The 13,335-nt window shown below is 40.3% G+C and overlaps 1 protein-coding gene across 1 annotated transcript in view; it reads left to right on the top strand.

The window, feature by feature from the left end:
* PCNXL2 (pecanex-like 2 (Drosophila)) overlaps positions 1 to 13,335 on the top strand; it is a 155,917-nt gene that overhangs the window by 109,909 nt on the left and 32,673 nt on the right. Inside the window, exons 24-25 of the mRNA XM_010004553.1 lie at positions 3,562 to 3,620; positions 6,025 to 6,240. Coding sequence (XP_010002855.1) covers positions 3,562 to 3,620; positions 6,025 to 6,240 — 275 coding nt within the window. The remainder of the gene's footprint in view (positions 1 to 3,561; positions 3,621 to 6,024; positions 6,241 to 13,335) is intronic.

The following is a 13,335-nucleotide window of genomic DNA, read 5'->3' as shown; positions in this document are numbered from 1 at the left end:
TCCTGGAAATCATGACCTTGTTTTTGGGGCAAAATCCAGCGATGACAAAGCAGATAGAACAGCTGCAATTTTGTTTTCATCTTCTGGAAATAAGCACAGCAATGATCTTTTTTCTCTCAATTTGCCTGATCCTCAGCATCCACTGTATGTTCCCCAGGCTGCTTAAATCCCCTTAAATCTTTTTCCTACCTTTCTGAAGGAAATTGGGAGAGTAAATCGGGAGAAGAAAGTCTTTCCAGGTTGAAAAATGAGGCAGTATTTTTGGACAAGGGAAGTATAGGAAGTGACTTCATCCTTTTGCAAAGGGAAGCAATAGTTATAATGGCATGAACAGTGCTAAGCCAGTGGATTATCTCAGTGCCTATATAAATGCTGGATTAAGAGAGCATGAGAGATATTTCAAGAACTAAGCAAGATATTGACTTTAAAATTGCTGAAGACTTAGCTGAAGACATCCAAACAAAATCACTTGCTCTCCAGAGCATGTACTCAAGAACTTGCACTTGGTTTACATAGAATAATACAATTTGGGGAGAAATCCAATTACTGAGTTAATTATCACCTTGGATGAGTGGTAACAACTGAATTTAAAGCAAGAGGCCACTGGATGTAGCCCAAATCACTCACTACTCCCAAAAGTTCACTTTGACAGCAAAAACCCCAGGAGTAAAGGTGGAGCTGGTTTGATTGTTAGGTGCAGTGTATAAGAAGGTGCAAACATTTGATTACTAATAATTGTGGAAGATTTTTTTTAAGAAAAAATTTATTACCTGCCTGAATATATTTGACTAAACTGAATTTCAAGACAAAAGTTTGCTTTACAAACTGTCTATATTACCCTCAGTCTTAAAAAATAATTTTAAAAAATAGGCTTAAAAATATCTGTATAAAGATTGGAGTTTTGCTGCTAGTGTATTAAAAGGTGAATCCTTTCTTGTCTCATGTCCTGAGGCCCACATTTTAGCTGCTTAAGCAATCATTGCTGTGCTTGAGTGGAGGATAAAGCTGCAGTGGAGCCTGGTTTAATTTTTTTTGTGAGAGATGTTCTTCCTTTCTTCCCAGTCAGGCTGTATTATCTGTCTTGGAGTGTCCCAAAGCACTCTTGATTTTCCCTGATTGTTTCAGGCATCTTACTCTTAAGGCAAAAAAATAAGGCAGGGGGAGGGGAGTGGGCAGGAATAGAGCCAGAGCTGCATGTTGGGCAAAATGATTCCTACTTACTATAAATTAGAGTTTTCTGAAGTATTACTTGATATGTATGGGTCTCAATGTGCCTCAGGAACAGAAATGCTTTATAGGTTGGTAAAAAACGGGGGTAAAGAACTTGTACCTCATACTGCCACGCAGATTTCAGAGGGACTGAAAGTTAAGAAGGAGTCTCATAATCTTTAAAGCATATGCATTTCGAAATCAGCAGCATTTCTCTGCTGAGAACAGAAAATTGATGGAATTCTGTAACCTAATCTTTATGCTTACTCTTGCATATGTTGCAGCTGTGGGTGGATGTATATCAGGGTAGAGGAACTGTGACAACCTTTTTGAAGTAAAATAATGTTTCATATTCTGAACTGCTTACAAAGCCCTCCCCCTTGTTGCCATTTTCTGTTGCATAGGAAATGAAAATTGCCATTACAATAAGCTGAGCCAACTAGAGGCAGGAAGATTAATAATACATGAAATAAAATGTTAATCTATGTGGATAGTATACTAATATTAATTACAAATAATCTAATTAAGACCCATATTCTCTCCAACTGCATTTCTTGTAAACACCGTGTTTATTTAAAGCAAAGATTAGTCCCTGGTGGGGAGTAGAAGTAAAGCAATTCTGTTCCTCTTCTGTCTGATACATGGAAGCCTGTGTACAATGTTTCTGTTGGTCAATTTTCTGGATGCTGCAGAATGCATGAAAAGGCTTTATAACATTAGGGACACCAGTGGTATCCTTCTCACCTTTGGCTTCTGCATGAGCTTAGAGCTTGAGCTCAGAAGCTCCCAACCTTTTAAATAACTTGTATATTGACATAAGAAATCCTGGGAGCTAATATGAAGATGAGGATATACAGACTCCCAAAGAGTTTCCACTGTGCTCCAGAGACAACATTACATTGGGTTTACAACATCCTTTTTCAGTGTTACTTAAGTTGTTTGAAAGCCTCCCTTATCCTCCTTGGTGTAGTCTTCCCCGGTGCATGTCTAAGTGAGTAGCTAAATTCAGGCTTTGTAAGTTGGCTGGCCAACCATCCGCCCTTTCAAAATCTTCACTGTGCCCTGTGCTGCCCACCCTAACAAGACAGCCTGTCCAACCTGGCCATGCCACCCTTGTCACACTTACACAGAAGATACAGTGAGGACTGTGCCTGGTGTCTCCCTCAGTTCTGTCCAGGAGAACACTTTTGCCCTACACTTGCAGGCTGTTGAACAGATGACACCTTCAGAAGCACTTACACATGTTAACCTTATGCTGACTGTTGTTTGGGGCAAATGACATTGTCTTTACCAATTTTCTGCTTTAACCCCATTTCTGGAGGTATGATATTTACATATCTAATGGATAGATTGTCTGCTAAGGCTGATGACTGAGGGCAAAACTTAGTGAACTCTTCCAAAATCTTAAGACACCACTGCCCAGAGGTGTAGTTCAGGGAAATTTGTATTTAATACAGCCAGGCTTTTCACTTGCCCTCTGAAGGCTTGGGAAATGGATGCTTGGGGGATACTCTGGACTTCTGGTTTTGGTTGTCCCTAGTCAGCACAACAACCACTCCCTTCTGGACACATGCTTGCCCACAGTGATTTATTTGTTCCTTATTTCCAGACTTAGTTCCCTCTGTTGTTACAGGTGGGAATGAAAGCTGAATCCAGTCTATCTTTATTTGCTTTCCATTTTGTGACCATTTTTCCTGTGGTATTTATATATGACTGCTACAATGAAAATAACAACTAGGGAACATGTCATTCATAAGAGAGACAGAGTTACTGTCTGTATGGACTAAGACACTGTGATTTACACTTTTTCAGGTGACAAGAATGACCAGGGACTCCCTTATTGCTGCCCAGCTAAATATGGAACTAAGGAAATTGCTTCTTGTTTTTGTTTTCCATATACATTCACAGAAATTTTATTGCACAAATAAAACCCCTTGAGTTCAGCTGTTTCCCTTAAGGCTTAGAAGGGAAGACAGACTGATTTAATGTTTTTTCTAGTCACTGTTTTGGTGGCATCTAGAGCCAGTTCAATTATTTAAGTACATAGGGTTGTGTGTTATCACAGATGCCAAATTCTGAAGAAGGAAAATGGAGAAGGAAGAGTTTGAGGAAAAGGAGGAAGAGACACAGACACGTTGGTTTTATGTGCTGATAAGCTACAATATCAAAAGCAGTACTGAAGTAACTATACATGCCTACTTGGGATAAACCAATGAAGGCATTAGAGTGTAAATTGCATTATGATATAAGCACAGAATAAGAAGATATGTTAAAAAGAAAATAAAATGTGGGTTTGAGAGGATCTTATTTTTAAAGAAAAGACTTGGCTGTACAACATGTCTTTATTTCCAGCACCAAAAGATCGGATCATTCCAACACCAGACTGGCAATTCAGATCGAGAAGGATGCAGGTATGGCCTGTGAGTTTGAGTGTTTTGCTTAATTTGCAAAATGTGATGTGTTAACACCATTAAGGCTTTGCCTGGGAAGCTGAGGAGATGCAAAGGGTTTAAATATTGTTTGAACAAACGAGAGTGTTTTCAATGTACAAAGCACTGGCTTAAGTCACGTAACTTGATCAGTAAATTTACTCTTCAGTGATGTGTGGCTGATCAAATGGCTGCTGGGCTGCAAACTGCTTGGTTAGTCATAACGTTGCTGGTCATGTGGAGGATGCAGCAGACACCCCAGCCCAGGTCAGGTGTGGGCAGGGAAGTTTTGGAAAAAAGCAGCAGTTTAACAGTGTCCCTGTTGCTGAGCAGTTTGGACTGACAGGTATCTCGTCCTCCCTGGACATAAGCCTCTTTGGAAAGAGGAGAAAGGGAAATTGGAAGATCTCCAGGAAGGGGTAAAAGAAGGAAGTAGGAAAGACAATGGACTTCTCTTCTGGGTATTGGTGCATTGTTAAATAGCTCCGACCCATGGCAATGTAAAGCACCTTCCTGGGCTGCACCCAGTGGTTCCCATGACAGTGGGAAGCAAGGGCATTTATTGCCAAGGCAGTGGATGTGACTCAGCCGACACTCTGCAGCACATGGTGGGACAGAGCCATTTCCAGAGGAAACCAATACCAGTGTTTCATGCCAAATCCCAGTGCCAGTGAGGGAGGCCAGGGTTTCCTAAATGGGTTTCTTCCATTTTAGTGTTCTGCATATTAGTTTATTTTGCCAGTGAGGTGTCAACTGCTTGTATTGTGGAGGTAGAAGTTTACATTGTAATTATTGCTGTTATGTTTTTATCCTTCCCCCTTTTTATCCTTATCCACTACATCAGTAGCATGAACAAATACACATCTTCAAGCAGAAATGGGTGTAATCCAGAGTGTCCAAGAAAGCAAGAGGGTTATTAGCAGTTTGAGGCATATATAGTGCTCTTTAATTATTTACCATTTCAAGGCAAGGACTTATGATGTTTCCCAAAGCCATTTTCTTGTCTGATAGCAATTATCTTTAGCACTATTGTATATGCTAATAAGCTATGTTTTAAACCCTATAGCTCAAGCAAAACATTTCTTTTGCATGTGAGCTTAAAAGATTCATTTTATGACTCATTTACATTTTTGCCAAATATATTCCAGAAGGGGTATAGCCGAGTATGACTGTATGTGCATACACACTGGCATATACTTACACACCAGGGCTGCATGTGTAATGGCCATGGTGGTGGAAAACAGGGTAGTAACATGCCTATTCTTCTTCTTGTATTGAGGGGCAGCTTGTAGGGGAAGCTACAGCCTGTCATCCTCTGGTTTTTTAATCCTTGTTATATCTGCTCCTAAATAGGCACATAGGTAAATATTAATGTGTACTTGTGTATTCACATACAGTCTCATGTATACAAATACACATATGAAGATAGTGGTTTGCACATGTATATTATTCATGCACCAGCATTTTGAAAGTATTGGATGTGAGACACTGCTGCATTATAGAAAAGAAAAGCAGTTCTCATGTCAAGCACATATTATGTTAAAAGACGACAAGCACAGGACAACACCGTGTTGGATTATGTGGCACTGTGTTAGCATTTGTGGAAGTTTAATTCCCTTTCTTGGATTACCATCATTAAATGCTACATTTAATCCAGTTACATGCCATAGATCTTTATGAGATTACAGTTTTAGACTGTGACGGGGTGTTTTTCACATAGACAGTTGGTCCAACCAATGTGTAATTAGACAGCTACTGTTTTTAAAGAAGTAGTAATGCTTCTAGCAGTGAATACACTTTGTTTCATTCTTTCTTAGTATACTAAGTGAATTCCTAGAATATGTATCCTCATCTTAAGTAGAAACAGATACTTCATGGACAAAGCCTGGAAAAATTCCTGGAGGGCTGAAAGAAAAAATACCAACAAAATTACTGGGAGATGTGTGACCGAATTATTTTTAAATCTCAGAAATAATACTCAGATTTAAGCTTATGAGCTGAAATAATGATTTCTGGTTTCTTAAAATTAAGAACAATATAAAGATATTAAGACATTACCTTGGCATTGCAGAGACTTTAAGTGGAGCCAAAAAATTATTGCTGTTGGAAAACATTTAGGTGACTTGATTCAGTCTGCAATATGTATTGTCACTAATTTGATGTTCTGTTTACAATATTGTTGATTTTAAATGAAAGTTTCAGGCCTGGTTCTGTAAAGGCCAAAAACTTCCTAGGAAATGTAGATTGCATAAAGTATCAGGAAGATATCATCCAGCTAGGGGAAAAAGCTTTATGCAGGAATAGAAAAGAACATGAGATTTTATGCAGAACACCTTAGTGTATTATAAATCTTACTCTTTATAAATGTGTGCTGCTCTGATTGTAGGAAATGATGACAATAATCTCAACTCCATTTTTTATGAGCATTTGACAAGATCTCTGCAGGAGTCTCTTTGTGGAGATTTGATTCTCGGCCGCTGGGGAAACTACAACACAGGAGACTGTTTTATTCTGGCATCGGATTATTTAAACGCCTTTGTGCACTTGATCGAAATTGGAAATGGCCTTGTCACCTTTCAGCTCAGAGGGCTTGAATTTCGAGGTAAGGATCTCCGATGGTATAAATAAGTACAAAGCCAGCAACAAACCCTGTCTAATTTTTTTAATCTAGCACAACACATAGGACATAAAGTTGAAGGGCCTCTTTCTCTCTTTTTTTTTTAATAGATATTTGTCTGTTTGTCTAAAAGCTTTCTACTACTTTGTGTCGTTATTTGAATGACAGTGTTTTGAAATCTAGAGTCATGTTGTTCTGCAGTATTGTAAGACTTCCAGAAGCAAAGCATGTTGAGTTATTTGCTTGGTTCACAGATCTTTTAGGTTCTGCTTAGTTATGTTTTCAGATAACTTCTTTCTCTCCATATACATGAAAACCAAAGTTGTTCTTAAAATTGTTCAACCCCTCAAAACCTGTCTTTGAAAAACAAAAACCCCAAATATCATAAGACTCCTCCCACAGATATATCCAGTGTCAGATCATGCAAGATGCCAGTGCTGAGATGGTCTCTGTCACAGTAGAACAGGAGAGAAGCCAAGTCAATCAGGGCTTCGTATTATTTATCTTACTTAGCAAGTGGTGACTTTAGTTGAAGAAAACTCCCAGTCCTATTAAAGATGCCCTGGAATACAAGAGTGAAATGGTTAATGCTTGGTTTACAGAAGCTTCATCCCGAAGAGAAGAAAAAACCTGGTTGTTCAAATCTGCTACAATTAAACCCTCCACAGGTGAAAAAATAATAAACCAAGATAAGGGCAGTGCCCAAGTGGGAGAGCTGGACACTGTTCTCAATGTTTTTGTAAAAGAAAAAGCCTCTAAGGATGCTTGGTACATTTACTCAGATTCCTTTGCAGTCTTCAAGGGCTGTGTGGAGTGGATTACTTTCTGGGAAAAGAATAACTGGGAAATTAACAGGATGCCTGTCTGGCATAAGGAGAAATGGCAACAAATACTGAAGATTGCTAAAGAGAATCCTAATTTTTATATAGGATGGATACCTTTTCACCAGACTAATTTAAAACTAATTTAAGACTGATTTAATAACCACTTTCTTTCTGTTCAGTATATTCCTCTGTCAGGATGCTCCTCTTTAAGGAATGGCAATTGCATCCCCTTCCTTGGTGGTGTGGCTTTTGTGAGGCCAGTTGCTGGTAGTGTCACACTCCTGACCTTTTGTCTGTTGTTGTCCCTACAATAGGAAGAAAAATGCAAGTGAAACCTCAAAACTTTTAAACAGCTTTTAAGTTTTGCTCACGCTACACATGTTGGTTGCCTGGATTTATTGCTGAGAGAAGCCAAGTCAATCAGGGCTTCGTATTATTTATCTTACTTAGCAAGTGGTGACTTTAGTTGAAGAAAACTCCCAGTCCTATTAAAGATGCCCTGGAATACAAGAGTGAAATGGTTAATGCTTGGTTTACAGAAGCTTCATCCCGAAGAGAAGAAAAAACCTGGTTGTTCAAATCTGCTACAATTAAACCCTCCACAGGTGAAAAAATAATAAACCAAGATAAGGGCAGTGCCCAAGTGGGAGAGCTGGACACTGTTCTCAATGTTTTTGTAAAAGAAAAAGCCTCTAAGGATGCTTGGTACATTTACTCAGATTCCTTTGCAGTCTTCAAGGGCTGTGTGGAGTGGATTACTTTCTGGGAAAAGAATAACTGGGAAATTAACAGGATGCCTGTCTGGCATAAGGAGAAATGGCAACAAATACTGAAGATTGCTAAAGAGAATCCTAATTTTTATATAGGATGGATACCTTTTCACCAGACTAATTTAAAACTAATTTAAGACTGATTTAATAACCACTTTCTTTCTGTTCAGTATATTCCTCTGTCAGGATGCTCCTCTTTAAGGAATGGCAATTGCATCCCCTTCCTTGGTGGTGTGGCTTTTGTGAGGCCAGTTGCTGGTAGTGTCACACTCCTGACCTTTTGTCTGTTGTTGTCCCTACAATAGGAAGAAAAATGCAAGTGAAACCTCAAAACTTTTAAACAGCTTTTAAGTTTTGCTCACGCTACACATGTTGGTTGCCTGGATTTATTGCTTGAGTTTCTGACCTTTCAAAGATACCACTTTGCAATTGCAGATGGTGGGAGTTTGAAATCCCAGAATGAAGAGCTTCCCAGGCTCAAAGGCTGAGCATCTAATAGGCAACATGTATCAGGGTGATTTTTCAAAAAGGTTGAGTTAATAGGAGACAGACTTGCTCTTTGAATGCACTTAGGCATGGGAGGATCAAGTGTGAGCTCAAGTCTTGACTCTGTGACAGACTCCCCGTAGGATCTTGAACAGGCTGTGGTAAATGCTTGATGTTCACTTTCCTTCCTGTATCTTAAGAAAAGTTAGGTAGAAAACAGTAAATACCTGGAACAGCTGATGATAATGTATTCATGGCTCTGAAGCTTTCTTCAACTTCAAAGACTTTTGTGCAAGTAGTGTCTTATCCTTGTGTCATCCCCAAGGTAAGCAGTGCTGCTGCTGTATTAGATATAGGTACTGAGGTTGCCTGTCCTATAGAGACTTTAGGTGGAAGGGTTTTTTTGGGTAGGTTTGGAATTTGCTGTTAAGTGTTTCAAAATCCAGGTCATTCAAATGCAGATGTATGTTGTTCCACAAGAACAGTTAAATACTGTGGCAGTTCAGATCCACATCACAGGTTTCACAGGTTGGTAATTATCCGAGACAGTTGCCTTTTTTTTTAAAAAAAAAAAAAGACAGTTTTAGTCAGCATTTTTGATTGCTCTTAGGTTGCTCAGTTTTAATTCTTTATGGAAACTCTGTGCAGTAAAAAAAATACTTAATTCACTTCTGTGGATCTGAAAAGTGACTTTCAGGAGGGTTTTATGTATAATAAAGGAGAGACGTATCTTGGACAATGTTGACATTTTGTTCAGATTTGTTGGGATTTTGAGTAAGCAGGACCGTGTAATTTCCATCAACTTGCATTCAAATTTCAGAAAATTACCTTTGCTGATCATCCCTTTGTGTTAAAATAGTTCGCTGTAGGATTTGAAAAGAAAGACATCTCACTTTCATGCTTAAATTGCCTGAATTCTGTGAGTGTTTTTTTTCCTTTACGCAGTTGCCACCTATTGCTGGGTTGGTCTCCATCATCATCACCCCCAGGCAGCTCAAGAAAAAAAGAAAACAGATATGAAAAATGTAAGAGGCTCCTCAAACCAGGTGCTAGCTGGATAAAAAGATCAGGAATGCAACAGACAGGCTTAATGAACTGGAAGTTGAATGGTGAACAACTGGATAGTTTTGTTACAGAGTGGTTTGGGAAGACTTTGAGTCAGGGTGGTTCATTACCAGGCTATTGTAATTTTGCAATTGGATCTGAGAGCAAAGCTCAAAAATGGCACTGTGCCACCTGTCAAGGCATCCCTGTATTTTCTAAAATCTCAGTTTAACTCAATGGGTCTGAAATTGACCTTTCCATGCAGACTGCCTAATGCTGTTCAGTTAGTACTGTAGCTGCTTCGATTTGTGAATAAATCCAACATGTCTGCTGGCTACAACAGGTCTTTAAAGTCAGCCGTGGCTGAGCCCTGCAGCCTCTCGTGTTTAATGGGTTGCCATTTAGAGCCAGCTGAATTCTCACTGGGAATATCCCCTTTCCCAGTCTCTCTCATGCTTCCCAGGAGGAGGCTGGCAGCCTGCAAAGCAGTGCCCTTACCTGAGTGTGCAAAATTCCCAAACCAAGAGAGTAGAGTGGACTGTGAACTGGGAAAGCACAGACAAGTTACCAGAGGAGGAGAGGAGCGGGAAAATGGGAATGGGAATCTCAGCTAGATTATCTCATCTTCAGTACAAATCCAGTCCCTGTGCCTGCTCATCATCAGAGCATCACCAGGGGAAGACACTCCCCAATACTAGGAGGAGAGGAAAAGGATGGATATGGGAGGAAAATTGAGTCCCCCTGTTCTCCTCTCTGAGCTGACTGGATTATGCTATTCCAAGAAGAGAAAATGTGTAGTTTGTGTCATCACAGACATGATATGTAAGGAAAGTTTCTCCAGCATTCAAAAAATTTTCTCCAGGTAGAGGAGATGTTATAAGAGAAACTGCAAGTGTGTGAATGTTTTTATTGCATTATTTGGCCTGGAACTTAGAAGCCATGTAGGATTGAAAGGAAGAACACAGACAATGAAAAAAGTGCAAGCTCAAACATGTAGCATTTGACATGCCAGGTGAGAGCTGAACCCCACCGGTCCATGCAGAACGGGTGCCAGAGAAACCACAGGAATTACAAGTTTGCTTAAGGGTGGGGTAGGAGGACAGAGAAGCCCAGAGAAGAGTCAGGCACAAGTGAGATAATATGGACCTGCCTGCTGCAGAAAAGCTTAATGGACTCCAAAATGTGGGCAGACAGTCTGCTGTGTGCCAAGTGGAGACTTGCTGAGGGGGTGTGCTGACATCAGTGGGTTACTTGTGTTTTCCAGGTAACCCATGAGAGCTGGTGTGCTTTAGAAAAACTGTGCTGCAGGACCATACCCTTCCTGTAAGAGGTTTTGTCCTTGTGTGGACAAGGAGGCAGGCTCTGGTGGGGCTGTATGGCTTATGTGGGTGTGCCCAGGCGCTGGGGCGCTGAGGCCAAGTAAAAGGAGCCAGAAGGGCTGACCTGAAGGGAGAAACTGCATAAGGGGACAGGACAAGGGCTGTCCCAGAAAAACTCCATGAAAGCTGAGACTGAGCTAAAACTCTTCCTTAGAAGTTTTTCTGTGGTCCTTCCTTTAAGCAGGATCGCTGCCTGCAGAGGCAGGACCAGGCTGCCCCAAGGCAGCATTGAGGGCCACCTCCTGTGTGCACCAGGGCATGTTCTTCCCCATTTCAAACCTTGCAAATGACAGAAGTGGGGTACAGCTGAATACAGTAGGATTCTAATCTGCACAAGGGGGAAGAGACAATGCAACTGCCCTGGGAGAACCTGGTGCTTAATGAAATCAAGGCAGTTGTTACACACCAGGCTCATTTCCTCTGCTTTGGGCATCTTATGTTCCTATTTTTAGTTGTCTGGTCATGCACTGTTTTTCACATGGGATCCAGATTCCTTTCGTTGTGCAGAATGGTTTCCCACAGGGGAAAAAAAAAAGGGCTAGAGGAGGAGCTTAAAATCTGTAATTTCTGAACTTTACCTGCTTGACTTCAATTTCAAACAATTACTTTTAATTGAGGGCCCTAAAATCTGCTGTTCCTTAAATAGGAAGTCTGGGTTTGCTTTGGAAATGAGTGAATTACAGCTGTTTGCAACTGTTTTCTGTTTATAAGTAAACAAATTAAAAAAATAAATAATTGCATTGTGGAGGTCTGGGTTTTCCTACAGGTGTTTTGCATTGTGGTAGCTGGAAAGCTGAGTGGGCAATATTGCCACAGTAGTGCATGAAGAAAGGGTCACTGACTGTTCTGAATTGAAGTGTACTGGGGGCAGGAGGCACTGCCTCCCCAGTTTGCAGTCCAGGCTAATTGAGAGTTGGCATTATAAATGCCTAATGCAGATACCTTTCTAACGGTGTTTAACAGCAGCATTTGGCTCAGCTTTCCAATGAAAAAACCAAACCAAAACAACAAACCACAACCAAACCCCTGCAGGCAGGGTAAAGAAGATGCAGACTGAGCAGACTACAAGAGGACAAAGCTAGGATTCCTCTTATCCATCTTTAGTCCTGTGCTAATTAAGCACCTTGTATGAAACTGTTCTTCATTCTCCCATCCTACAGACAGGGAGAGGATGTGCCTGCAAAATGTCATTCATTTATCCTGTGTGTAATTCACGGGGGAGGCTCAATACCTCCAAGCATTGAGAGGAGGTGCCCAACTCCTCCTTTACCAAAAAAGAAGAGAGGGAAGTAATGAGCTTAGGCTAGGTGAAGACTGTCAGGAAGCTGCACCTTAATGTTGGGGAATCAAGCTCTTGGGTAACTTTACTGCCCGTGTTAGACCACAACAGAATGCTTAAAGCAGGCTGCCAGAAGAAATACATAATGTATCATTTACTTTGAAAGGAAGAAACAAGGGAAAACCCACAGTCAGAGAACGAGCAGAAATAAAGTCAAAATATCTAGCTCCTGCATGTTCCCTCTAGAAGGAAGTCGTAAAATATTTTCCTGTTTAGTCTGTGCCTCGACAAAATGTCTTGGAGAATGTCCAGTTAAGCAGTACACATGCAGAAATTACTTATGGATGGTGATGCTGAAATCTTGAGGAGCTGTCTTCTAACTCATGCCCAGTATTCTTCAATCATATAATTAACTTCTGAATCTTGGCTGTGATTTTTGTTACTGAATGTCGCATGTGCAATATTCACGCTTCACTTGGAACTTCATTAGATGAATCAAGGAAAGAAGCACAGAGCAGACACTGATCTAGTTGTACGTAGGGGAAGGCAGCTATGCCAGCAGGATGGCATCACCCGTGGGGCTTCCTCTGTGTTAGGTAGCTTATTTCCCATGCAGAATGGTGTATGAATGCAGGCAGGTTAATGTATACACTTTAGGCACAGTAATGGTGTATAAGAAATAGGGATAGTTACTAATTTCTGCAGTGTATGTGTATGCTGGATAGTTTTATTACAGCAGCAAGTACTTTATCAGTGTAAGGAATATTGATTGGTGTTTGATTTTTTGTGTGTGAAGACTCTGTAGCACTAGCAACAATAATTTGTTACTTAAAGAGTGGTTGCAACTTTCACTTTTTGCTTTTACAAATCACTTCGTGCTGTTGGGAAACAAGTCCACTTTCATATCTTCCCTGAGACCACACTTGAGGTATGTTCAGTGTATGCACCAGACCATCTAAAGGTCTGGTGAAAAACTGATAAATTACAAGGAGTTCAGAGAAGAGCAGACATTTTAAACACATCTCATTGGAGGAAAGGTTAAAAACAAAAAGTCCATTGTTTGTCGGGAAGATCAAATGCCAGGAGACATGATGCTCAGAAATATTAGAGGCATGAACAGAACAGATGCAAAGTGATTTCTTTAATCTTGGTGATTTAATTGGAAAGAATGGCATGAAACAGGGAAGAGAACACTTCATGTTGAATGCAGGAAATCTGTGATGTACAGGCCTTTGTAGGAGTACAGTAATGCTGTTGCTGTGAAAGCTGTATATGAATTTCAAATAGACTTGCAATAG

The sequence above is a fragment of the Chaetura pelagica genome, unplaced genomic scaffold (genome assembly GCF_000747805.2).
Source record: "Chaetura pelagica isolate M959 unplaced genomic scaffold, ChaPel_1.0 scaffold9, whole genome shotgun sequence".
Taxonomy (NCBI): domain Eukaryota; kingdom Metazoa; phylum Chordata; class Aves; order Apodiformes; family Apodidae; genus Chaetura; species Chaetura pelagica.
This window is presented reverse-complemented; position numbering and strand designations above follow the sequence as displayed.